At 52.5% G+C, this 23,071-nt stretch overlaps 2 protein-coding genes across 5 annotated transcripts in view; both read left to right on the top strand.

Moving 5' to 3' along the window:
* The window catches only part of PVRL1 (poliovirus receptor-related 1 (herpesvirus entry mediator C)), a 93,964-nt gene that overhangs the window by 58,374 nt on the left and 12,519 nt on the right, over positions 1-23,071 (top strand). Inside the window, exon 6 of one of the 2 annotated variants that reach the window (XM_011926957.1) lies at positions 4,805-5,496. The exons of the other annotated variant lie outside the window; for it this stretch is intronic. Within the exon in view, the coding sequence (XP_011782347.1) occupies positions 4,805-5,352 (548 nt within the window). The 3' untranslated portion in view covers positions 5,353-5,496. Of the gene's footprint in view, positions 1-4,804; positions 5,497-23,071 lie in introns of those variants that run through there. 2 annotated transcript variants of the gene reach the window in all.
* LOC105501131 (ferritin heavy chain) overlaps positions 14,157-23,071 on the top strand; it is a 10,583-nt gene continuing 1,668 nt past the window's right edge. Inside the window, exons 1-3 of one of the 3 annotated variants that reach the window (XM_011926962.1) lie at positions 14,157-14,173; positions 15,214-15,222; positions 19,310-20,206. In XM_011926962.1, coding sequence (XP_011782352.1) covers positions 19,496-20,047 — 552 coding nt within the window. In that variant the 5' untranslated portion in view covers positions 14,157-14,173; positions 15,214-15,222; positions 19,310-19,495 and the 3' untranslated portion in view covers positions 20,048-20,206. Of the gene's footprint in view, positions 14,174-15,213; positions 15,223-19,288; positions 20,207-20,578; positions 20,595-23,071 lie in introns of those variants that run through there. The other 2 variants (XM_011926961.1, XR_001000141.1) reach the window with 2 other exon arrangements.

The following is a 23,071-nucleotide window of genomic DNA, read 5'->3' as shown; positions in this document are numbered from 1 at the left end:
AAAAAAAAGACTTAAATGTAAAACCCAAAACCATAAAAACCCAAGAAGAAAATCTAGGCAATACCATTCAGGGCATAGGCGCAGGCAAAGATTTTATGATGAAGATGCCAAAAGCAATTGCAACAAAATAAAAAATTGACAAATAAGATCTAATTAAACTAAAGCACTTCTGCACAGCAAATGAAAAGATCATCAGAATGAACAGACAACCTATAGAATGAGGGAGAAAATTTTTATAATCTATTCATCTGACAAAGGTCTAATATCCAGCATTTACAAGGAAGAACAAAAACTTAAACTTACAAAAAAAGAAAACAATCCCATTAAAAAGTGGGAAAAGGACATGAACAGACACTTCTCAAAAGAATACATACATGTGGCCAACAAACATATAAAAAAAGGTTCAACATTACTGATCATTAGACAAATGCAAAACAAAACCACAATGAGATACCATCTCACATCAGTCAGAATGGCTATTGTTAAAGTAAAAAAATAACTGATACTGGCAAGGTTATGGAGAAAAAGGAACACTTTTACACTGTTGGTGGAAGTGTAAATTAGTTCAACCATTGTGGCAGACAGTGTGGCAATTCCTCAAAGACCTAGAGGCAGATATGCCATTTGACCCAGCAATCCAAGTACTGGGTATATACCCAAAGGAATATAAATCATTCTTTTTATTCTTTTTTTTTTTTTTTTTTTTTTGGGATGGAGTCTCACTCTGTCACCCAGGCTGGAGTGCAGTGATGCAAACTGGGCTTACTGCAACCTCCACCTCCCAGGCTCAAGCAATTCTCCTGCCTCAGCCTCCCAAGTAGCTGGGATTACAGGCACCCATCACTACACCGGGCTAATTTTTGTATTTTTAGTAGAGACGAGGTTTCACCGTGTTGATCAGGCTAGTCTTGAACTCCTGACCTTAGGTGATCCATCCACCTAGGCCTCCCAAAGTGCTGGAATTACAGGCATGAGCCACTGTGCCCAGCCTGCATTTTCAATTATAACTTACAAACTAGTTGGGATACCAGTCATTCTTGTGAAACAGATAAGACCATACACTCTACTATACTGCAATGATGTGACCTGAGAGGTCCAGAAAATCCAAACTAGTTGAGGAAAATGTAGGAGAGCTTTATTTTTTATTGGGTCTCTGCTGTTGAAGAAAGCACAAAAGTTACAATACTGAACTTATAAACTACTGCAACACACTGAAATGAGTCAATCCCAAATGATCATGAGGCTGCCACTTCCTCAAACCCTGTCCTCATTCCTGCAGAAGAGAACTTTAGCCATTTGAAAACTGGCAGAAGGACCAGAGCCAGGCATGGTAAATTCTAATTTGCATTTATTTGCAATTTATACAGGCTTTACTATGCTATGTCAGTATGTGATTAATGGAATGACCTTAGCAATTGTTGCAACCAGAATGAGAGGTGCAGACCATTAGTACATACAAATTCGAAAGAGAAAAAGATCACGGTAAACTGGAGAAGAGAAGGCTCCTGAAGAAGAGGCTGGAGAAGTGTAATAGGCAGGGAGGGAGGATGAGGAAAGGCATTCCTGGTGGGGCAGACTGCATGTATAAAGGCTTGTAGTAAGGAATCAACTTGGATAACAAGGACAGCAAGGAAGGTGAGTTGACCAAACCCAAGGTAAGGTTGCATGATGGAAGCTTTGAAGGCCAGACTGCACAGCCCAACAGGCAGCTGGGGAGCCATTGCTGATCTTTGAGAAAGGGAGTGGTTGTGTCTACACAGTGAAGATTAACCCGGTGGCTGTGGTGGGGCGACTCAAGGCAGGCAGAGGCAAAACAAAAGCGGGAGATTTAGGAATTGACCACAGCAGTAAAACCTGGCATAAGTTGCATGGTGGTGGCAGTGGAGACGGGGAGTTGTGTCGAATGGAAAGGGTTTGGAAGGAAGACGGCAAACCGGGTTGGTACGGATGGGTTTTGAAGTGGTGCTGAGAATTGCAAATAAGGATGTGCTAGAGGTCAGTTTTTCTAATGTGTCTGCCTAGATGTCAGTGATGTGAGACTGTCTTGGAGGCAGGAGGTATGGGGTTCATGCTCCAGTATGTTGGGAAACATGGCGTTTGACGTGTCCCTCTAATAGTTCACAGTGTGCATGAGAAGGTAACAGGCTCTGATGCTTTGCCTAAGCCAACATTTCGACCCCCATATTTTTGCTGACCCTTTGAGCCAATGGTTTGAGGTTCCATGGGCCATAGTTCGGGAGATGCTATGGAGATACAGTCCCAGAGTTGGGCGAGAACTATGTACCCTAAATAATTTGGAGAGCCAGCAGGATAAGGGTGACTCCAGAAGCTGATACTAGTCTGTCACTAGGAAAGAAAGCAGAGAGTCAGGGCTGAGGGTACCAGGACAAAGCATCCAGCGAGACAGCTGGAGCAGAGAGAAGGAGCAACACAGCCGGAGATAGCACTCAGAGAGGAAAGCTGAGGACCACGGAATCTTGTATTGGAAGGAAAGGGACATGTTTCAGAAAAATGGCAGCTCCCTCCATCTGGATGCTTCCTTATCCTCCTGGCCTCTCCAAGTCCTGCCTCCTCCAAGAAGCCTTCTCTAATGCCAAGACACACCACCTCGTTCCCCTGCACCCTGCACTTCCCTGCCAGTTCCCTTAACATCTGCACGTGCTGTCTCTGTGTGTCCTTTGCTTCCCCGGCGAGGCTGTGAGTTTCTCGTATCCCATGACTAGCAGGATAGATGCTCAGTATGTTTGCTGATTGGAGGGATGGTTGAAGAGAGGAAGGCAGGTGTAGACAGGAGAGATCGTTCAGATCTGAGTGAGAACCAAGGAGGGGCAGGCAGGCTGAGTACAGAGGAGGCTAGGTTCTTCCCAGCTGCCTCTGGGGTACCCCTGGTGGAGGCTGCTCCCACCTCGTGGGGAGCAGTTGTGGGGCCCTTTTGAGAGCGGTAAACCGATGGGACCTGGTGAGCAGGGAGACGCTTGAGGTTCCAGGGAGGCTGCTGCGGAGACAGGCGGTCAGGACAAAGATCCCATGAATATGACTGGGCAGCTGCTGGCTTACCTGCACCAAGGATGGTGGTGGCAGGTGGGGAGCGGGGTCCTCCATGGCGGTGTTCCTTTGCCAGCACTCACATGTACAGGAGCCCCTGGGCGGTCCCAGCTCAGCCACATGACCTTGGATGAGTGAGTGGCCTCCCTTCCTTGGGCCCAGTGTTTTCGTCAGTCCTTCCAGCCCAAATTCCTGGAAGGCCTTTCCTTTTTCCTAGAATCTCCACCCTGCTGCAGCCTGCTGAGTGGGACAGCACCCCACACATGCCCCGGGAGGAGGGAGCAGGCTCGGGAGAAGCATGACTCCCATGGAGTGAGAGATACTGAATCAGAGAGGGAGCAGGCAGCACTATACCGGCAAACTGGCCCTTTACGTGGGCCTGGAGCGAGGAGGGCCTGAGCGGCTGAGGTCAGCCTTCTGGGCTTGCCCTAGACCCGCAGCCTAGTGCCTGACTGAGGCCAGCTATGGTCTCCGGTGCCACCCTGTGGTGGTGCCAGGAACCGTTTCCCTTAGCCTCACCTCAGGGCCTCTTTGGCCTGTGGCATGGCCCTGGTTTCAGCCACCTTCCCAGGCCCTGTAAGGCAAGGGAAGGGGCAGCGTTGGCCAAATAACGGTACTGTGGCCCAGCCCCACTGGCACAGAAAGTCACCCATCCAGCCTTCTCTCCCGTGCCACCTGCTTCCTTTCTCTTCTTTTCACCTTTCCTGCCTCCTTGTTTCGGCTGTGTCCACTGAGCATACAGATTTGCCCATTCACGTTCATCATGTCAGCACAGGCGTGCGGGCCCTCCCGGCATGTGATCCCTGAGTGACAGGCTTGCTGTGATGGCAAGGGTGTGTGCCTGTGCATGTGCCCACTTGTGTGTACTCGACATTGGCACACACGCACACACGCACGTGCTTTCACCCCCATTTCTGCCGTCCTTGCGCTGTGCTCGTGCCCTGCCATGCTGGTGTCTTACACTTATAACCCAGGCTGGCAGCACTACCAGGCCCCCACCTTGCCCTGCAGGCCCAGACCACAGCCAAGAACCACAGCCCTGGTTTCTGGCACCTTGGCAGCTGATTGGCACTCACAGGGCATCTCCTGAGCCAGTGCCTGGGAACCTGTTTTCCCTGTGCCCTGCAGGCAGACAAAATCAGGTGCAGAACACCTAGGTGGCTCCTGGTTCTGGGTCTTGGAAGCCAAGGTGATGAGGTTGGGACACAGTGACTGCCAGGTGTCTGGCAGAGGGGTATCGGTGACATTTGCACACGTTCTATGTGCAGGAAAAGCAACGTTGCATTATTGCTGGGTGACCTCAGGCAAGTTATTTCACCTCTGCAAGCCTCAGCTCCTCGGATATCCAATGAGAATGAATGGCATACCTCCTCAGGGTTGTGGCAGTGAATGGCATCGAGTGGACAGTGTGCGGAAGCTGGCAGTGGCACATGTGTCTCACTGCACCATGAATGGGGGGGGATTCAGCTGGGCCAGCACCACACCAAGGACAGTGGGGATGGAAGGCCCTGGTGCTGTGGGTACTGCCTTCTGCCTCTCCTCTTGCCTGTCTCACTCCAGCTACCAACGCTGCGGCATGTTAGGGCTCCAGGAAGGGTGGGGTGCTGCGGGGCCTCGAACTGGAGCTGCTCAAACCTGGGGTGCAGACAGCCTGTCCTTCCTGGCCTCTCCTTTCCCTGCCCCCCGCCTCCCTCCCACCCCTTCGACACCCCAGGAGCACACGCTGATGCTGTCCCCTCCATCTCTTTTCCTCACCCAGAATTCCCCTACACCCCGTCTCCTCCCGAACATGGGCGGCGCGCCGGGCCGGTGCCCACGGCCATCATTGGGGGCGTGGCGGGGAGCGTCCTGCTGGTGCTGATTGTGGTCGGCGGGATCGTGGTCGCCCTGCGGCGGCGCCGGCACACCTTCAAGGGTGACTACAGCACCAAGAAGCACGTATATGGCAACGGCTACAGCAAGGCAGGCATCCCTCAGCACCACCCGCCGATGGCGCAGAACCTGCAGTACCCCGACGACTCGGACGACGAGAAGAAGGCGGGCCCGCTGGGTGGAAGCAGCTATGAGGAGGAGGAAGAGGAGGAGGGCGGTGGAGGGGGCGAGCGCAAGGTGGGCGGCCCCCACCCCAAATATGACGAGGACGCCAAGCGGCCCTACTTTACCGTGGATGAGGCCGAGGCCCGTCAGGACGGCTACGGGGACCGGACTCTGGGCTACCAGTACGACCCTGAGCAGCTGGACTTGGCTGAGAACATGGTTTCTCAGAATGACGGGTCTTTCATTTCCAAGAAGGAGTGGTACGTGTAGCCCCCCTTCCAGAGCCTCTGTCTGTGCCCGCTCCTCCCCAGCCCCTCCCCGCACGCCCCCCACCTCCCACTCCAGGAGCTAAACAGAGACTTGCCCAGCTGCCCGAAACCAGCCCCGAACTCCTGGGGGGCCAGGGGAGCCCAGGGCAGCCACGACTTGGCTTTGTGTTTTATTTCCTCCCTCTCCGCCGCCCTTCCCCATGGTGTTGTGTTCGACTGTGGCTTTAGTGTTGCTGTATCTTCCCTTTACGGGCCCCACCCACGGGCCGCACCCGCCTGCCCTCTGTGTAGGGAGCCCTGTCCTCGTCTTGTGTACCTGGGCATCCCTCCAGGGTTTGGGGAGCCAGCCTCCCCCGCCCCCCAACACTGGAATTTGTTTGTGTTTCTTCACTGGGGGTGGAGGGCTCAGGGGGCTCTAAGAGGGAAAAGCCCCCCACACCTCCAGATGCTGCTCCTCCTCCCGGGGAGAGGGAACCCAACACCCATCAGTGAAAGCCGATGCATCCGGGAGTTTAGACCTTGGGTCTAGACAGCCGGTGTACCCAAAAGGTAGGGGGAGGGGTGCGGCTTCTCCCCAGTTCCCAGGGAGTCTTGTTTGTTAAGCGGGGCCTTGGGCAGTGTTTTCCTGCTGAGGGTGGTTTTACATTTTTTTTCCTCATTGGCCCACAGAGAGTGGAGTTGGCCTAGCTCTGATGCCTTCCCTCTTTATCCCCAATGTGCCCCCTCCATTAGGGGCTCCAGATGCCTCTGCTGACACGTGTGCGCACACACACACACACACACACACACACATGCACACACTGCTCCTCTCTGCCTGCTCTCCCCTGGGGTCCCATGCCCTGCCCCATCCTGACACTGCCCAAGGCCCACCCATCTATTTCCACCTGGTTCCCCCTTTAAGCTGAGAATGGGGGCAGCCTATAGAAGCTTCCAGAGATGGCTGAGACTGGGCCCTGGGTGCCTCCACCCTAGGATCTCAGGCCCACCCCAAACTGCTTCTTACAGCATGGAGGTTTCTCTGATCTCTCCCTTATCCAGCAACACTTGGTTCTGTTGGCTAGTCAGGGCTGGGATCCCAGGGGGAACCACCTGCAGGAGTCAGAAGTGAAGACACGTCCACACAGAGGGCAGTAGAGAAGTAAGCCCACATGTCAGAAGATCTGCAAACACAGTCTGAGGGACTGAGGAGTCCATAGGATGCCTCACACACAAAGGCCATTGTCAAAGCCTGGGGCCTGGCAGAAAGTGAGGGGGGTGGGGCCGCTAGGCCACCTCCTGCGCAGCCATACCCTGGCCCCCATTCTGGGATGAGGGGAGGGCCTGGGAAAAGCCCTCCCTTTGAGTGCAGATTCCCTTCTTGAATGGGACATTGAGTTCCTATCCGCCACCCCAGACTGGGTCTTCCCATGTCTATAATGGAGGAAGACCCCTCCCAGCCCTCTCTCAGTCCCCCAGCTCAAAGTGCCTCAGTTCCTCCATCTGCTCCCAGATTCCCCGGCACTCTAGACTTTAGACAGGCATGCCCATGGGAAGGACCCTGGGATGGAGAGGCAGGCTTCGCGGCCCTTCGTGCCTGCCCACTGGGATCCCAGTTAACTCACCCCAGGGTGTCAGGGGCTCTGCAGGATGGCAAGTGTTGGGGAGGAGGGAGGCAGACCACTCTGTGCCCCACGGGCACTGACCCGCCCTGCTATAGGCTTCCTAAGGGAGCCCCCCAGTCCCTCCCCTCCCCTCCCTGGTGCTGCTATTGAACCCCCAGCCAGCTCCATTTCTGCCCTGGCAACCCTGGGCCCAGCAGGTGGGCCATCGTTGTCTGGCCCTCACTGCCCTGGCCCCAGCCCAGGCTGCCCAGTAGCCACGTAGCAGAAGTCTGAAGCCATGCCAGCCCTGGTGCGGCGTACCCACCTCTTCACATTTGGGGTACTGGATGGGCTGAAATTAGGGGAGAAAATTATGGGGGTCTTTCCAGCCACAGGGCAGAGGGAGGTGGAGGAGCTGGGCTGCTTCTCCCTGCAGTATTAGTGTCCCCCAGGGCAGGGGACCTTTTCCACATTACATCACTGCCCCATCCCACCTTACACCACTCTGGCCCCTCTGCTTGGTCCCCTTTTCCCCCAGGCAAGAGGCAATCCCAGGGGCCTGCCTGATAGAGGCATTTCCTCTCCCTGTCTCCTCCTGCATCTCCTTTATCCTGCACTCCCACACCCTATTCCCCATTCTGTGATGGACTTTGAAGGCCCCAAGCCCAGCCAAAGCACTGAGTTCCCCCTTAAGACACCTCCACACCCTCCCTACAAGCAAAGCACAAATTTTGGGGTCCATGTAGCATGGGCCACGTAGGAGGCTCCTGACTTGCCAGGGGCCCAGCCTCAGCATACCCACCGAGCAGCTGCCAGCCTGGGCTGAGCGTGGGCATGAGGCAGGGGTCAGCACTTGGGCCTAGGGATGTGAGGTTTTCTGCGCACCAAGTTTGTGGGAAGGTGGGCCCTGCTGCTGGGCCCACAGACACAGTCAGCTGGCAAAAGGGAGGTCTACCCCAGCAGAGAGATGAGGATGTTTTGCTTCTCCTTCATGCCCACAGCATGAGCTCAGCTTCTGCTTTGCTGGAAATGAAATAAACTTGGTATTAATTGTGCCAAGGCCTCCCCAGTTGTCCTCCTGCCTCTTGTTGCCCTCCCTGTCCTTGCCCCCGCCCCACACCCATGCCCCTGTTTCCTTCCAGATTTTGATATTGTTCTAATGTGTAACAACCATCCAAGTCCCGTTTTATCAGAAGGGTCTGAAAAGCAGCAGCATAGAGTAGGTGAACACAGGCCTGCAAGACCACCTCGGACCTAGCACACGTGCCCCCAGTGGACACGCTCACACCTCCAACATACCCACGCACAGGTGTGTGTACACACACGTGCACACGCATGCGTGCACAGCCAGATGGCCACTCAGCACAGATGTGGCAGAGGGAATGGTCTGATCCTGCTGAAAGCCCTTAAGGAGAAAAAAAGATTTCCCAGTGCCTGGGCTATAAGAGAGCCTCATAGGGGCCCTGTTTCCTAGGCATGTGCCCCCTCTGCCAGCCAACCCCCACGTGCCCAAGTCACTGGTGCAATAACTTTACTGCCTTCGTCAGAGCAGAGAAATTGGGAATTGTGTTAGGTGGGTGTGGGCAGCTCTGCTGAGCCAAGGAGACACGGGTGTCCCCTCTTCTGGGAGGAGGGGAGTGCTCCCAGGCCTCGGGTCCAGACAGAGACCGCCAAAGCCTGACTGCCAACAGAAACCCTCTCCTAGTGAGGGGCAGGTGGGGGCACCCCAGGTCCCCACACCCACAGGGCGGCTTCACACACCGCCTAGTGCCAGGGATGCCAGGAGGCAGGCCCCTCTGCTGCGGCGCAGGTGGTGAGGGTGCCCAGGCCTCTGCTGCTGCCACCGCTGCCAACACTGCCCAGCTTGCAAGGCCAGGAGGAGCCCCTGTCCCACTTGGTGCTGCTGCTCTTCTGACCCCTGCTGTGAGGAATGGGATTCTTGGTCGAAAAAAATTGGTTCTCCTTTTTTGTATACATGAAAAGAATCCAGGAGAAGCTGCCACCCTCCCCTCCAAGCGTGATGCGCTACCTTGCTTCGGCGTCTTGTCGCCCTTTCCGCCTTTGGTCCGGGGACAGCCCAGCAGATCCTCCTGGTTCTGACCTGGGGGTGTTTGCATCACCCCCTTTTACTTGTATTAAAAAAAAAAATGATGGGTTGAAAATGTATTGAGGAAAAAAAATGTACTTTTTTATAAATAAAGTGTTTAAAACAAACTGGTTTGCATCCCATCACTGCCCTGTTCCATGGCAGTGGGGACGGGGAAGGGGTGGAGCTGGCCGGGGTGGCACAGAGGGATGGTGAGGGGGAGGGACCCCCACCCCGTGCCCAGGTTCCAGGGTTCCAGAGGAGCAGGGGCCCTGAGGGAGACTGTTCATAGGCTGCCCTGGAACCATCTTCCGTGCAAGTGAGAAGACTGTAGACTTTGACGGCAGCATCACAGACGGAGGGGTGGGTGTCCACAGACAGAGGAAGGCCTTTAAGAAAGTAAGGCCTAGAGAGGGCTGGGGGTGCACACAGCAGAGAAGGAGAGCCCTGCACCGGCTGGCGCCCTCCTGGGGGTACGGGTGCCTCCTGCCCCAGACTCCAGTTCCCCTGTCACCCGCTCCTGCTGTCCTGTTCCTGCCATGTCCCCTCCTGTGGCTGTTTGGAGAAGAAAACCAGCAGTGTCACACCTGCTGGGTTAGGTCCCTGGGGATGGAGAAGAGCTGAGAGCTTTATCCTTTCATCTTCTGTTTCGAAGATACTGCCCAGCCCCAGCCCCTGCAAGCTCTCCCTGTGACCCACCCCTCCTGTGTCCCCCATTTCTCTCCAGGGGGCTGGTTGTTTGGAGAGAAGGTCTTCTTGTTCCTTGGTTACCTCCCCACTCTCCCCACCAGCACCATCTGCTTCCCATCTCCTGGGCTGGAATGCAGGACAAATTGATCCTGGGGGTGGAAGTGGCAGGGGCTTCAGAGATTGCCCCTTCCCAGCCATCCCTCCATCACCCCCCGCACCCAGTAGCATCTCCTTTCACTGAAATCCACACCAGCAACCCCTGGGAAAGGGAGGGGGTAGGAATGATAGAGCCAAGATGGCTGCTTAGCAGAAAACCCTCCTGCCTGTTGTGGGCAAGGTCACATCCTCCACACCCAGGACTGGGGCTGGACAGGCAGAAGTAGGCGTGCAGAAGGAGAAGCCAGCAGCTGTTGGCAGCTGGCTGAGCTTCCTCTGGAAGGCCAAACCCAGCATCCTAGAAGCGCCTGTGTTTAGATGTTGATATTCGAATGAGATGCAAATGGGTTGTTTAAGTGGTCACTTCCTCAGTTTTCCAGGCTGTCCATTTAAGTTAATTTTTAATTTGTGCAGGCAATAAATGCTTAATTACATTATTAATATATTGGAAGAGAGCAGTGGACAGAACGTCCTAATTGGCATTTAACTAGGGTGTTCCGGCAAATTAGCCAAGACATTCTCCAGCAGCGGAAGGAGAGCAAGCCGATTAGTCTCAGGCACAACCCCTCTGGACAGAGCTTTGGGCTGGAGAAGCCAGACTCAGTCCCTTCCCCAGGCCTCGGTGCCAGGATGTCCCCTTACAGACATCCCGGCCCAAAGGATACTGGGAGTCCAGGGCCATACTCTTAGTCTTCTAGTCCAGTTGGGCCTTGGAAGAACTTTCTGCTAGGCTGTGGCTCCTTCTGCCCAAACCACAACCCTTGCCTCCATCCCTCCAACATCACCCTCAGCAGAGCAGAGGACCAAAGGCCTGGAAGCAGCACCTGTCTGAGTGTCTAAGATCCCCCTGGGACGTGTCCACCATATGCCTATCTTGGCTGGTGGGCCCAGGACTAAGCTCCTCTCTGGAGACCGTAGGGGCCTTTCTCTCCATTCCCCTATCCTACCCACTCCTGGTTGCAGACGGTTAAGGAGATAAACTTGATGAATTGAGGAATTCATTTATTCATTTACAACACATTTTTGGCCACTCTGGGACTGCAATGCTGTGACAGCCACACCCAGCATCCCGGCTCTAAAGAATTCAGAACACTGGGTATCCCCGATTCCAAAATGGCCAGTGCCATCCTTGCCACAGGCTGTCGCAGACTTGTGTGTAAAGTGCTGGGGTAGCACAGGACAGGAGTGGGTCATTGTAGTTGGGAGGGTGTGAAGTGACATTTCACCTGGACCTTGAAGGATATGTAGGAGTTCTCCAGACAGAGATCTGTTAAGAGTATTTCTGGCAGCCTTGAGAATTTACCGTCTTACATTAGTTGTTCTAAAAGAGATCATCTACTCCAACACACTCATTCTGCACATGGAGGACTAAAATCTAGAGAGGAAACTATGATTTGGCCTAAGTGTGTGCCAAACATGCTCAAGGGCACAGCCACATCCTGAGAGCAGCAGGAGGGGAGGAACCCAGGGGAAGGGATGGCACCAGCCTGACTCCTGGGAGGATGCTAGGTCTAGTACAAGCTTCTGTTCCCTCACAAAGCACAAGAACCCCCAGTGGGATATAAACTGAGTTTGCAGGATCCCTATTGCTGTTAAGTGGAGTTGTCAGAGTCAGATGGGGCTCATCAGGGAAGACTTCCTGGAAAAGGTTCTATCTGACATGGTTTGAAGAATGAGAAGGAGATGGATTGGGTGAGAAAGTTGGAGGAGGAAAGCCCTCTGAACACTTGACGAGAGCGCCAGCTAGACCTGCTTCTGAAACCGGCACTCTGTACCAGTGCCCACAGCTGGAGGCTCTGCCCCCACATCCTCCAGACACTGTGCAGAGCAGCACTATGCAGAGCAGCACCATGCAGAGCAGTCCTTGGGTTCTACCCAGATGTTGGCTTCTTGAACCCCAGATCCTATTTTCTCCCCTAGTTTACAGGCTTGATGGCAGAGCCAGACCAAGTCTCTCTCTATGGGGGACTGCGTTTCCACTCCCCATCCCCAGAACAACTCCCAGATGAGGCACTGCAGGCAATGTCCTCACCCCAGCCTCCCCTCTGCCAACCATGCCTCCCACAGCACACACATAGCACACACAGACACTCCAGGAGCTGGGGCCTCATCTGATCTGGCCCTTCTGGCAACTTGGCATCCAAGCTCATCTTGAGCTCCATGGAGAAAAGCACAGGACTGGCTGCCTGGCTTGAGAACCAGCTGTAGGGCATCAATCATCAACATACATCACAGGCCCCATTTAGCGCAAAGAACTTAACTCAGGCTACACTCCAGAATCATCTGGGGATTTTTAAAAATCAGGTCTCGCCCCATGCCAATAGAGGCAGAGCCTCTGGGATTGGGATTGGGGCCTAGGCAGACTTTTTTTTTTTTTTTTTGAGACGGGGTCTTGGTTTGTCACCCAGGCTGGAGTGCAGTGGCACAATCACGGCTCACTGCAGCCTCGACCTCCTGGGCTCAAGCAATCCTCTTGCCTGAGCCTCCCAAGTAGGCTACAGGCACTTGCCACCATGTCCAGCTAGTCTTATTTTTATTATTATAATTATTATTATTGTGTAGGGACAGGGGTCTCCCTAGGTTACCCAGGCTAGTCTCAAACTCCTGGCCTCAAGCAATCCTCCCAAAGTGCTGGGATTATAGGCGTGAGCCACTGTGCCTGGTAACAGGCTTTTTTTTTTTTTTTTTTAGACAGTTTCACTCTATCACCAGGCTGGAGTGCAGTGGTGCGATCTCATCTCACTGCAACCTCCGACTCCCTGGTTCAAGCGATTCTCCTGCCTCAGACTCCCCAGTAGCTGGGACTACAAGCACGCGCCACCACGCCCAGCTAATTTTTGTATTTTCAGTAGAGACAGGTTTTCACCATGTTGGCCAGGATGGTCTCCATCTCCTGACCTTGTGATCCACCCGCCTCGGCCTCCCAAAGTGCTGGGATTACAGGCGTGATCCACCGCGCCCAGCCCTAACAGGCATATTTTTAATAAGCTACCCAGGAGATTCAAATGGATAGCCAGCGTGGAGGCAGAGGCCACCCCAGGTGTCAGTCCTGAGAAAGAGGCGGGTCTTGAGATAGGAAAATGGGACTGAACGGGTGGGGAGTTGGGTGATTCCGTGAATTAGCACACATAGGGTTTGAGTGCTGAATAATGCTATTTATTGTTGTCATCAATAGTTGTCATCCATCATGTTCATGTTCATCATCATCGTCACCTGTGAGACTTGGGATCCCAGATGACAGTGACTGCAATGGAGGTCACCACCTGAGGCAAGTAGGGGGCAGGATGGAGCCACACCCATAATCCTCATGAAGTAGGTTTTTGGGGTGTAGACCACCTATGGGCGCTTGGTCCCTGGGCATCTTCCAGAAGGGGAAGAGGGATTATGAAAGAGTCCAGGGAGGAGGTCCCATAGGCCCTCTCTGAATGGAGCTCCTTGCTCTGTGATGCTGTCAACCTAGGAGGAGTGAATGTGCTTCATGAAGGAAGGTGACGATTCCCCTATATCCCTGTTAGGCAGATGAGGGAGGACCCTCTGAGAAAGGCGGAAGGGGAGGGTGGCAGGGCCTGTGCTCTTAGCGTCCTCCACTCTCTGCCTGAGGATGGGGCCCGAAGGTCCCTAACAAAGGCCTCTTCCATTCCACAGTGAGTAAAGACCTCCTTGGGGATGACTGAACCAGAGACCAGCTGGCCAGGGTTCCCCAGCCTGATCTCCTGTTCATGCCCACCATCCCCTCAGTAGCCAGCTCCTTTTCATTTTGCAACACTCCTGGGACCCTCATCCCTGAGAGACCCTATGGCTTCCAGGGCGAAAAGGGACAGCAAGTAACAGAACGGCACAAGCTGCCTTCCAACGTAGGCTGGCAGCCCCTTGAGGGCTGGGATCTTGTCTTTTTCTTTTTTTAATGTGATGCTTCACAAATTTGCATGTCATCTTTGCACAAGGCCATACTAATTGTCTCTGTATCGTTCCAATTTTAGTACATGTGCTGTCGAAGCAAGCATTGGGATCATGGCTTACTCATCCCCAGTACCCAGCCCAGAGCTAGCACAGAGTGGGTGCTCAACAGAGGCTGAACCAAATTGAACTGATCAAAATGAGAGTCAAAAGAGGCCTTTTAGCTGGGCATGGTGGCTCCTACCTGTAATCCCAACACTTTGGGTACCTGAGGTGGGAGGATCGCTTAAGGCCGGCAGTTTGAAACTAGCCTGAGTGACACAGCAAGACTTGCATCTCTACAAAGATTTTAAAAATTAGCCAGGTGTGGCGCACACACACCTGTGACAGTCCCAGCTACTTAGGAGGCTGAGGTGGGAGGATCGCTTGAGCCCAGAAGTTGGAGGCTGCAGTGAGCTCTAATTGTACCATTGCACCCCAGGATAAGTGACAGAGTGAGATCTTGTGTCTTAAACTAAATCAATCAAAATAAAAGAGACCTTCCAAGTGGTGAAGCCCAACCTTCCCCAAGACAGGGGTTTCCCTCCAAATGTGCCCAGCCTCTGGTGCTGGGCAAGTCATTGCCTCTCAAAATAAGCCCTGATGCCACAGGGCTACCCTTCTATGCGGACAAAATTTCCCTCCCCTAAGCTTCACCCATTGGTCGTCTAGATATTTCCCTGGGAAGCTACACAGAATAACTCCATCTAGCCTTCTTGGGATAGTCCTTCAAATACTGGAAAACGGCTACTCCTCACCAAACCACTTTTTCAGATATTTAAACCTATGCTATCGTCATCAGGCCACTTAGCAACACAGCTGTTAGGAGCCTGGGCTTCAGAGTCAGGCAAACCTGGGTTCAAGTCTTGACTCCATTGATCAGTAACTGTGGGAAAGCATTGTCACAACGGCCAGCTCAGAGCAAGCCCTCACACCAACATCAAACAACCCCAGTTACCTACAGACCAGTCGCAGTGTGTCCGTGTGTGCTCACCAGCTACCACAAATGGACCCCTTGGGTGTAGAATGTTTTTTTCTTTTATTTTTAATATGGGATTTTTGATAGTGGGAGAGGCCATACCTATGTGGAGTTAGGGAGTCTATTTCCCATAGACTGTCTGTACCTTCTACTCAATCTTACTGTGAGCCTAAAATTGCTCTTTAAAAAAAAAAAAAAAAAAGTCTGTTACCCAGGCACGGTGGCTCACGCCTGTAATCCCAGCACTTTGGGAGGCCAAGGTGGGTGGATCACCTGTGGTCAGGAGTTCAAGACCAGCCTGGCCAACATGGTGAAACCCCATCTCTACTAAAAATACAAAAAATTAGCTGGGTGTGGCGGTGGGCACCTGTAATCCCAGCTACTCAGGAAGCTGAAGCAGGAGAATCGCTTGATCCTGGGAAGCAGAGGTTGCAGTGGATCGAGGTCACACCATTGCACTCCAGCCTTGGCAACAAGAGTGAAACTTAATCTCAAAAATAAAATAAAAAATAAATTTAAGTCTATTTTTTAAAAAAGTCCCTGGGCCGGGCGCAGTGGCTCACACCTGTAATCCCAGCACTTTGGTAGGCCAAGGTGGGCAGATCACAAGGTCAGGAGTTTGAGACCAGCCTGGCCAATATGGTGAAACCTGGTCTCTACTAAAAATACAAAAAATTAGCCGGGTGTGGTGGCAGGCGCCTGTAGTCCCAGCTACTCAGGAGGCTGAGGCAGGAGAATTGCTTGAACTGGGGAGGCGGAGGTTGCAGTGAGCCAAGATTATGCCACTGCACTCCAGGCTGGGTGACTGAGCGAGATTCCGTCTCAAAAAAAATAAAAAAGGTATTCCTGAAGAAACATACACACACAAACACACACATTGCCATCTCCTTCCCATTCTGAGGGCCAGGTATTAAATACTGGTCCCTGGAACTGGTCTGACCAGCAGGGGATGGGGGTGAAGGGGTGAGGAATTGTCTGTGTGTCCTCCCTGAACCTGGCCTACCCCCTCTTACACACTGGGCACAGCCAACCCATCTAACCTTAAGAGGTTGGCATGGGACACAGAGGGGCTCAATCCTGGTGGTTAAACTTCTAGGGGCAGGAGGGGGTTGGGTGGATGGATGGATGGATGGATGGATATTTGGATGGGCAAGTAAACCTTTGAGTTGTTTTCATGTGTGCCACCTCTAAGCAGATCTTCTTAACTCTGTACTTGGGCTGCCTATTTACTCCCCAAATGTAATTTTCATGCATCTCTGCAATGTTTTATCTTGGTGATGAGGGACAGCATTTCAGCCTGTGGCATTCCTTTTGGATGCTGATTCCATCAGTTTGGTCCACAGCAGACATTTATAGAAAACCTGGTGAAAGGAAAGAGACAGGGCCTTGGAGTCAAACTCACCTTGATTAATCCCTGGTTCCACCACCTATCAGCTCTGCAGAACTTCAGCAAGGTGCCTGCCTTCCCTGGATTTTATTTCTCAATCTACGTGAGTAGACTACTGGGATGTATAAAGATAGTTCATATATGGAGTAAGGTATTTGTAAAGCAGGTAATAGGGATACTTGCCACCGATGGCTGTAAGGATGAAAGGAGAATTGACTCCTTGTAAAAGCACTCAGCAGAACACCTAGAACAGACTGAGTGCTCAGCTGCATTGAACTAGGATAGTATTCTTGCTTATTGTTATTTTCACCACTGTGTATCTGCCCTAAGCGGGAAAACAGAACTTGTCATGGAAACAACATCAAGTAGTAAGACACTTGCCAAGTTCCAGGTAGGATCCCAGCTCTGTGCCTTCCTGGCTACGTCGTGAGCACCACTCCCTTATTTTCTCTCTGATTTACATCATCTCACACCATGACCCACCAGCCTGTGGAGGGGCACGGGTCTGGAGGAACTGGGATGTGCCCCTCAGGGCAGGGTTGGGTTGGGATCCCCGCACTGGGCCACCCTCCTGCAGGGTACATGAGGCCAGCTGCAGGAACGTGAGGCCACATTCACCCCAGAGCAAAGGCTTCCAGTGCCTTCTACAGTTTCATCCACAGAAATGCCCCAGGAGCTGCCTGACACGGGAAGCGAGAGGATAGGTCTCAACAGTGATCGTTTTTACTTACCAGGATCGTGTGTAAGGTTTTGGTACTTTGTTATTTTTCATTTTCAAGGTTTTTTATTGAGGAATACAGTAACAACCGTAAAGCAGGCAGATCTTAGGGGTTCAGCTCCATTTGTACACACCCATGTCACCACCCCCGGATCAAGACTGTGAGTCATTCATGCTCCCTCCCAGGCATGACCCCCATTCTGGAACTTCACAGAAATGGAGTCATATCTAGTCTATTCTATACATAGAATAGAATCAAGTAGACTATTTTTGCAGCTTTCACTCAACATGATGTCTGTAAGCCTCACCCATGAGGTCTGTTGTCCATTGCTGTGTATTATTATCCCAAAGTGTGAAAAGGCCACAGTGTGCCTCTCTCTTCTACCATCAGTGGGGATGTGAGCGGTCTCCAGTTTGGGACAATTATGAATAAAGTTGTTACAAACATTCTTGTATGTAACTTTGGGGCCCATCATCCTCACTTCTGCTGGGAGTGGAACTAGGGTTGGTAGACACAGTCAGTGTTCCAGAGTGATTGTGCCAATGTCACTCCCACCAACAGCATATGAGAGTTCCCATGGCTCTGCTTCTCGCCCACTCTTGGTGCCATCCATCCTTTTAGTTTTTAGTCTTTCTGGCAAGGGCATAGTGGTATGTCATTATGATTTAATTTGCATTTCCCCATGACTAAGGATGTTGAGCACTTTTTCATATGACTATCAGAGATGTAGGATTTTGAAAGGTTCCAAGGCTTTTAAAACAGAGTGTTTGAAGGCCCCTGGAGCTCAACAGGAAGGGCTGGCGTGTATCTAGTCAGCCAGGCTGGGGCCCTCTAGGAGAGATCCCTGTTCTGGTGGCCTAGGAGGCACTGGAGAGGCTGGGACAGGATGGGTGGAGCCAGAAGAGGAGGGGGAGGAGATGTGCTCTGGGGGAATCCCAGAGGAACAGGAAGGACAAGCCAGCCATCAGGAAACAGGAGTCCTGAGGCACAACAGAGTGACTGGCATGCGGCCTCGAGGTGTCATGGTGACCACACCGGGTGGGGTTCACTGGAAAACCTTCCTCTGGTCCCCACAATTGATCCTAAGCAATGGAAACTTCCTGGGGGGTTCATGACAAGAAGGACAGGGGACAGTAAGCCACACCAAATGAGATTTTCCTTGTTGACTATAATGGGTTGGAAGAAAAGGGCAGGTGGTCAGGGCTGGATGGCAGCTGACGGGAGGGAGGTAATATGCTGGCTAGAGGCCTGGACTAGGAGACAGGGGACTGGGCTCTGCAACCAGCTCTGCCACTTCTCACCAGGTGACCTTGAGCAAGGCCTTGCCTCTCTGATTCCATGACCCCTCTCTGCATATGGAACAAAGAGCCTGGGCGATGGAAGATGGGAGCCTGGCGGCCTCTCCCAAGTTGCTCCTGAAGACAAAGCAGCAGGGCTGGGAAGCAGGTCCGCCCCGGAGCTCTTAGACAGCCCTGACAGTGATGAATCACCACACCCCACTCCATCTCCCTGATCTACTGCAATTGATCCTGAGCCCAGGTGCCTGAGGTGATAGTGGCCAAGGGCAGCTTCCAGAGAAGTCTGGTGGGCAGCAATGGGAGTGGGGGATTGGGGTGGGCATGGTCTCATCCCTCACTGTGACTGACCCACTCTGCCTTCCCTGCAGAGAAGAGAAGGAGCTGCCCTTCTAACAAAATGAACAGTCCAAGCCCCCATGAGAGGGGAGCAGAGAAGGGGCTCCAGGGAAAACCATGGTAGGAGCAGGCTGCCCCTGTCTCCTCCGACAGCCCACTTAAGGAGTGTGGGGTGGTGAGGACAGACCCCCCCTCCAAGAAAGATTGCGGCTGTCTGTCTCCAGGATTTCCTCCACAGAAGTATCTGTTCACCCTAGGAAGATCTGCGGGCTTGATCAATGAAAACTGTAGGTCTCTCACATGATACTTTTTCTGAAGACACACCCAAGCCCCAGTGGGATTAGAGCCCCCAGCTGGCTGGTGCTGGCCTTCCTGCAGGCTCTGGGGTAAGGATAGTACCCAAAGTCCCCTGATTGGGAAGCTTCTCCCTCTGAAACCCTCTGCCTCCTCTCGTTTTCTGCTGTCACCTCCCAGAGGTCAAATTCTCCTTTCCAAAGCCTGGGCTCATGGGTGTCCTTTTCCATGCCCTATTCTTTTGTCCCTGTAATTCAACTCATGCAAACCCCAAGCAAGAGGTCTAACTACCTATCCAAGAATTACAGACCATTGGAACCAGATGGAACCTCAAAGATCATTCTCCCCAACTCTCAAATGGGGAAATTGAGTCCCAGGAGCCTAACAACAGTTAGGCTGGGCTCTGCAACCAGCTCTGCCACTTCTTTACATTTACATGATGGTTGGAAATTACAAAGTGACTCAAGATATTTTAAAAACAGACGTTCTTCGCCAAGAGTCGTCGGGGTTTCCTGCTTCAACAGTTCTTGGACGGAACCCGGCGCTCGTCCCCCATCCCGGCCGGCCGCCCATAGCCAGCCCTCCGTCACCTCTTCACCGCGTCCTCTGACCGCCCCAAGGCCCCCGCCGCCGCTCCAGCGCCGCGCAGCCACCGCCGCCGCCGCCTGTCCTTAGCCTCCGCCATGACGACCGCGTCCACCTCGCAGGTGCGCCAGAACTACCACCAGGAGTCAGAGGCCGCCATCAACCGCCAGATCAACCTGGAGCTCTACCCTTCCTGCGTTTACCTGTCCATGTCTTACTACTTTGACCGCGATGATGTGGCTTTGAAGAACTTTGCCAAATACTTTCTTCACCAATCTCATGAGGAAAGGGAACATGCTGAGAAACTGATGAAGCTGCAGAACCAACGAGGTGGCCGAATCTTCCTTCAGGATATCAAGAAACCAGACTATGACGACTGGGAGAGCGGGCTGAATGCGATGGAGTGTGCTTTACATTTGGAAAAAAATGTGAATCAGTCACTACTGGAGCTGCACAAACTGGCCACTGACAAAAATGACCCCCATTTGTGTGACTTCATTGAGACACATTACCTGAATGAGCAGGTGAAAGCCATCAAAGAATTGGGTGACCACGTGACCAACTTGCGCAAGATGGGAGCACCCGAATCTGGCTTGGCAGAGTATCTCTCTGACAAGCACACCCTGGGAGACAGTGATAATGAAAGCTAAGCCTCAGGCTCATTTCCCCATAGCCATGGGGTGACTTCCCTGGTCACCAAGGCAGTGCATGCGTGTTGGGGTTTCCTTTACCTATTCTATAAGTTGTACCAAAACATCCACTTAAGTTCTTTGATTTGTACCATTCCTTCAAATAAAGAAATTTGGTACAAAAAAAAAAAAAAGATATTTTAAAAACAGCTAAGACTTACAATATCACTCCCTAAGTGCCAGGCACTGTTCAGCATACTTTATAACACAGAATCGTCACCTCCATCCCCAGAGGTAGGTATTGTCACTGTTACTATCACCCCCAACACAGGGACATGAAGACGTGGACAGTTTCCCAAAGTCCCCAAAGCCATTGAGGAGCTGGGCTTTAAACCTAGGCAGTCTGGCCCCAGAAGCCGTGTCTCTAACCACGCTGTGACCCTACCCTCTGCCTGCTGCCACAGAAACTGTGAAAGGCAGAGCCATATGTGCCCTGGCATCAGGGCAGGAGGACGCCCAGGAGAGGGAGACTGCACCAGCCTAACTGCACAGGGGATCCCGGGCCCCATACAAGTTTTTGTACACCCATGAATCAGCAAATGCCCCAGGTGGGGTGAAACCTGAGCTCGTGGGAACCGTGTTTGGATCAAGTGGCATCATCAGAGGCAGGCCAGGCTCATGAGGAAAGACTTCCTGGAAAAGATGCTATGGAAGATGATTTTGTAGAACAGAAGTGATCTGGAGAAGTTGTAGAATACACAGCACTGGGAAGGAGTACAGACCTCCATGGAGGTGTCCCAGTAGTAACTAGAATAGACCAGGCCCCTCGACCTGCAGGAAGGGGACCTCAGCGCCGTGATCCTCATCACCCAGGGGAGGTGACCAAGGGGCAGGTCTGCCCAAGCTTATTTAGCTGATGATTCACCGGAGGCCCAGGGAGGTTCAGTGCCTTGCCCAAGGCAACACGGCGGGGTGAGCAGTAGACTCAGAACTTGGACCCAGGCCTTCTGACTCTGAGCCAAATGCTCTTTACACTGTCCCGAACTGCCCCTTAGAAAGAAACAAAGTGCCACCATGGCTCACAGTTTTCCTTTGCCTTGTATCTTACTAAATGCATTGAGCATCCACAGTCCTGCTTGAGTTAGTGCTCTGGGATCTCAAAGCACAGCCTAGACACACACAGATGCTGGTCGGTGGGCCCAGTCTTGGAGTCATGCAGGCCTGGGTTCAATCATCAAGTCTGTCTCTTAGTGATTTGGGGAAAATAGTATAAGATGGAGACCACAATGCCTGAGACTCCCAGGGCTGCAGTGAGGGGCAAGCGAGATGCGATGCCCACTGCCTGTGCACAGAATTACGGTGTCCACACCACCCTACCCAGCCCACAGCCACCCCCAATCCCAGTCAGATCCAGCTTTTCCCCAAGAAGGACGTGGAGGGCAGCTGTCCCCATTTCTTTTCTTGAGATTGTTTTGCCCTGACGTGAAGCTGCCCATGGTGCTGCTCATGGAACTTGCCAGAACTAAACTGCCCCACTCCTCACCACATCCATAAATATGTTCCGGTCTTGAAGTTCTCCAGATTCCTTGAGTCTTCAGTCACCCCAGCGTATTGGAGCTCATCCTCTCCCCGAACCCGTCAAAATACACACGCACTCTTCAAACCAGAACTCCGCCTGAGGAGGTGGATTTGTGCCTTCCACCTTGGCCAGGCCAGGAGAAACTCCACGGGGTTCAACTTGATTTTAACAGAAGCATTGACATATCTAAATCCCCTCTCATTTTAATTACTTCAGATCATGCTAGGTTATCTCAATACATACTCGATTTGGGGGATTTTCCACAAGGAACTGAGGCCACAGCATGGGGTCCTGGGAGGACAGAGGGCCACCTGCTTAGATGGTCAGACAGCTCAACCGTCAACCTCCCTCACTCCAGAAGACAGGAGGCCCCTCAGCTTCTGGCCTTTTGCTTAAAAGCCTTAAGTTTTTCAGGTCCCCTCCTCCATCCATTCCCTCCTGGGTGTTGGGGTCTGTCTTGCTAATGTGATCATGGGAGGGTGATGTTTCCACTCCCCCTGCTGATGGCTCATTAACTCCAGAATCGCCTCTCCCTACCTTCTAAGTGCCCCGCAAAGGTGGACCGACCTGGAAGAAGAGGGTAAACAGACGAGCAAGAGGCAAGTTGGTGGGGGTGAGCTCTCCGTGCCAGACTGAGTAAGAAAAGAAACGTAGGTTTCCCTGAAGTTGGAGCACCACTGCCCCAGCAAGGCTCAGAATCCAAGTGAAAAGCCCAGCAAGCTTACACTCACCTCATGTGACTTTAGAAAAGCCACTTTGCTCTTGTGCCTCAGTTTTCTCATCTGTAAAATGGTTCTATCAACCCATGTTCGGAATGTTTTCTAGCATAAGCAAATACATGAGAATGCAGGTGAAAACCCTTTATAAACCATGAACTTCTGTGCCGGCGTAAAGGATTACCACTATGCAATGACCTTTCAAGGTCATTTCCCACCAAAGGGACCCCAAGGCCCAGCTAGAATACCCTCAGTGGCCAGAACTTCACTTCCTCCTGAGTAGCCCAAACTCTGCCGGCGGGGCTGACCTTGACAGATTTCTAGCGAGTCTGTGACTGGATGATCAATTATATCAAGAGAAGAAATAGGTGCTCCAGAAACTGCCATTCCTGTTTTCTTTATTTTCCTGGTAACATTCCTCTTTTTTAATTTTTTTTTTTTATTTTTGGAGATGGAGTCTCACCCTGTCACCCAGGCTGGACTGCAGTGGCGCAATCCTGGCTCACTGCAACCTCCGCCTCCCAGGTTCAAGCAGTTATCCTATCTCAGCCTCCCGAGTAGCTGGGACTACAGGCCCACCTTGTCACACCTGACTATTTTTTTTGTATTTTTAGTAGAGATGGGGTTTCACTGTGTTGCCCAGGTGTGTTTTGAACTCCTGAGATCAGGCAATCCACCCGCCTCAGCCTCCCAAAGTGCTAGAATTACAGGTATGAGCCACCGCGCCTGGCCTTTTTCTTTCTTTTTTTT

Source organism: Colobus angolensis, unplaced genomic scaffold, assembly GCF_000951035.1.
Source record: "Colobus angolensis palliatus isolate OR3802 unplaced genomic scaffold, Cang.pa_1.0 Scaffold7, whole genome shotgun sequence".
Classification (NCBI taxonomy): domain Eukaryota; kingdom Metazoa; phylum Chordata; class Mammalia; order Primates; family Cercopithecidae; genus Colobus; species Colobus angolensis.
The sequence above is the reverse complement of the archived record's forward strand: the minus strand, read 5'-3'. Positions and strand labels throughout refer to the sequence as shown.